Here is a 2,840-nt window from a genome sequence, read left to right as displayed (position 1 = left end):
AGTGTGTTACCAACCGTTTCTTTTGTAACTGTGGTCCCAGCTGCCTTCAGTTGACTCATCAGTTCCCCCCTTGTGGTTTTGGGATGATTCCTCACCGTTTGCATGATCAGGGACACCCCACCAGGCGAGATCTTGTGTGGAGGCCCAGACCGAGGGAGGTTGGCGGTGGTGTGGTGCTTCTTCCATTTCTGCACCAGGTGTCTTTTATACAGGTAACGAGGTGAGGCAGCCGTATTTGATGTAGATAAATGGTTGGGATTGGGGCTGTGTCTTAAAGAAAGACTAACTGGTTTGTAGGAGCCAGAATACTTGCTGTTTGTCCAGGGGGTCATATACTTGTTTTTCCTCATCAGATGGTTATCAATTTTTATAAATTCATATGATGTGAATTTCTGGAATTTTCTTTGGGATTCTGTCTTTCACTGTTAGAATGTACATATGATTAAAATTGTAGATTGTTGCATTCTTTGTAAGAGGGCAAACCTGCATAATCAGCAAGGGGTGAAATACTTATTTCCCCCACTGTATAAGCCAATCACAAGAAAGTACTCCACGTGTTATAACTTACCCCAGATTCCACATCCTCCCCTCTGCTTGCATGAGTTGTGCTGTTCGTGTGTGAATCTTGTTCTTTGTGTGTGCAGATTTTTTTTTGTGCTTGCATGAATCGTGCTGAGTGTGTGTGGATCTTGTCCTATGCATGTATGAATCACATACAGTATGTGTATTTGTGACAACTGAGACCGATCTAGTTAGTGCCGTCTGGAGAAATGGCTCAAGATTCCAGTAAACATTTTTTAAAACCTTTTTGAAGGACATAAGTAATACCCTAAAATAGTCGCATATTTCATGATATTGGACTACAAGTCTGTAATAAAGTTTGAATTAAATTTTAAAGCCAGGTCAACCAATTAAATGAATGCAAACTAGATTTTATTTTACTTTGATTGAGTGGGGAGGAAGTTATGTGTTTTAGACTGTGGTTGTATACAACTAGTTCTCACTGTTTACCATTTTTTAAATTACATCACCCTGAGTTTTGGGTACAGAAAATATTCATTTGGTCGAAATTAAACCTTAATTTTGTACGGCGTATACATCTTTTATATATTGTCTTTTTTTTTTTTTTGCTTCATTCTTGGATGCTGTCTGAAATGTAAGTTTCACCTTGATAGACCACATAAAGTCTGAAGAAGCACTCATAAAATCTAAGAAAATAAAAATGAAAAATAAGATGAAATCACCTAAGCTGAAAGATGTTCTGTTTGCCCCCTTCAGCGTCTGCTCTGGGTTTAAATGTTTCAGCTCCTGTGTCAGAGGATAATATAACTCTGCTGGTAAGTGACCAACTGCACAAAAAATGACATTTCTAACCCTTTTTGTTGACCTTTTCTCATTTATGAAAACAAAAATTGACTATTTTTTTGTCTCATATATTTTGTGTTATTTTGATCTTTGAAAAGTAAACAGTCTCAGAAATTTGAGAAGCAACTTGGAAGTTAAAATGATGTTTTTTACTTGCAGCAATGATGGAAGAAAATTCTCTCCATACGTCTTTGGTTTTTCATGCAGTTAAAATGGTCTTTTGCAGCTGGAAAATGTTTAAAGTGGCCCAATTAGTCTTTTTGCTAAGCAAAGGAAATGTGTTGGTAGCTTGTAAGAAGTGCAGCAACAGCTTTTTATCAAACTTTGAAACATATCTTAAAATAAAAAACTTAAACCCCTCAATGGAGTCTACTTTTTGGCATAATAAAACCCCTCAATAAAAAATATACTGTGCATGGAAAAAGCTACAATCCTCTATATGATATTGGTTGTGGAAGTTAGGATACGTTTTGAACCATTATAGAGAGATCCGCCTTAAAATCGATTGAAATTTGACTGACAGTTATATTGAAGGTTATTTTCATTTTGAAAAGTCATTCTGAAAAAGAAAAACCAAAGGAGGAACCGTACACCTGGGTTTTTGTTCTGCACTATGTTTTCTTCTGTTATCGCCTGTTTTTTTTTTCTTTCTTCTGTCTTCTGTTTGCCTTCTTTCCCGATCCACTGCCCTCCCTTTGGTTTCCTCTTAATCCCTCCTCCTACCTGTCCTTTGCTCCTGCTCTCCTTTTCCACTCCTAGTTTAACTTGACAGACCTGGATTGGAGTCAGCTAAGTAAGAAAGAGTGTGTGAAGTATGGTGGTGCATTGGTGGGAGGATCCTGTAAGTATGTTCCCGACCTGGCCCTAATGTCCTTCATCCTCTTCATCGGCACCTACTCTATGACTGTTTCTTTGAAAAAGTTCAAGTTCAGCCGCTACTTCCCGACAAAGGTAAGGCCTCTTTCATGTGACGCAGTTTGTAGAAAATTCCCCTGTTTTTCCCCATCCTGATGGAATCCCTTCAGTCCACCTAATCTACAGCATGAGAAATGCAGCTATCCTAAAAGCATCTTAGTTGTTTGGTTTGTAGAATAGAGCTTGTGGTTTTCCTCCAATGTGTTTGAATATTATCTTCATGTTCTTTTACCTTAATCTGAGCCTAAAAATCCACAATTTGAAGCAACAGCCAGTGTTTACCAGCTTCTGAAGTGACATTGCAAAGGAAAAATATATAGGTGTGCAGACTTATGATAAAGTCAAGCAGAAGTGATATTTATGGAAGAATCTAAAAACATAGACAATCCTCTTCAATATCATGATTTTCTCATTTAAATCAGATTTCACGAATTATCGGACCAGGGTCTGGATCCAGACCCAACCAGACTTAAAACATTTATAAATTACTGCATGTTGTCCGACAACAGTGTCTAAACGTCACTTGCGCCGCTTCTCCTGTTAATACGGTAAAGCCCTCC

The 2,840-nt window shown here is 38.0% G+C and overlaps 1 protein-coding gene across 1 annotated transcript in view; it reads left to right on the top strand.

The window, feature by feature from the left end:
• The window catches only part of slc4a5 (solute carrier family 4 (sodium bicarbonate cotransporter), member 5), a 52,477-nt gene that overhangs the window by 29,076 nt on the left and 20,561 nt on the right, over nt 1-2,840 (top strand). The window contains exons 15-16 of the mRNA XM_015401456.1: nt 1,279-1,337; nt 2,125-2,316. Coding sequence (XP_015256942.1) covers nt 1,279-1,337; nt 2,125-2,316 — 251 coding nt within the window. The remainder of the gene's footprint in view (nt 1-1,278; nt 1,338-2,124; nt 2,317-2,840) is intronic.

The sequence above is a fragment of the Cyprinodon variegatus genome, unplaced genomic scaffold (assembly GCF_000732505.1).
Source record: "Cyprinodon variegatus isolate N-32 unplaced genomic scaffold, C_variegatus-1.0 Scaffold1222, whole genome shotgun sequence".
Taxonomy (NCBI): Eukaryota; Metazoa; Chordata; class Actinopteri; order Cyprinodontiformes; family Cyprinodontidae; genus Cyprinodon; species Cyprinodon variegatus.
The sequence above is the reverse complement of the archived record's forward strand: the minus strand, read 5'-3'. Positions and strand labels throughout refer to the sequence as shown.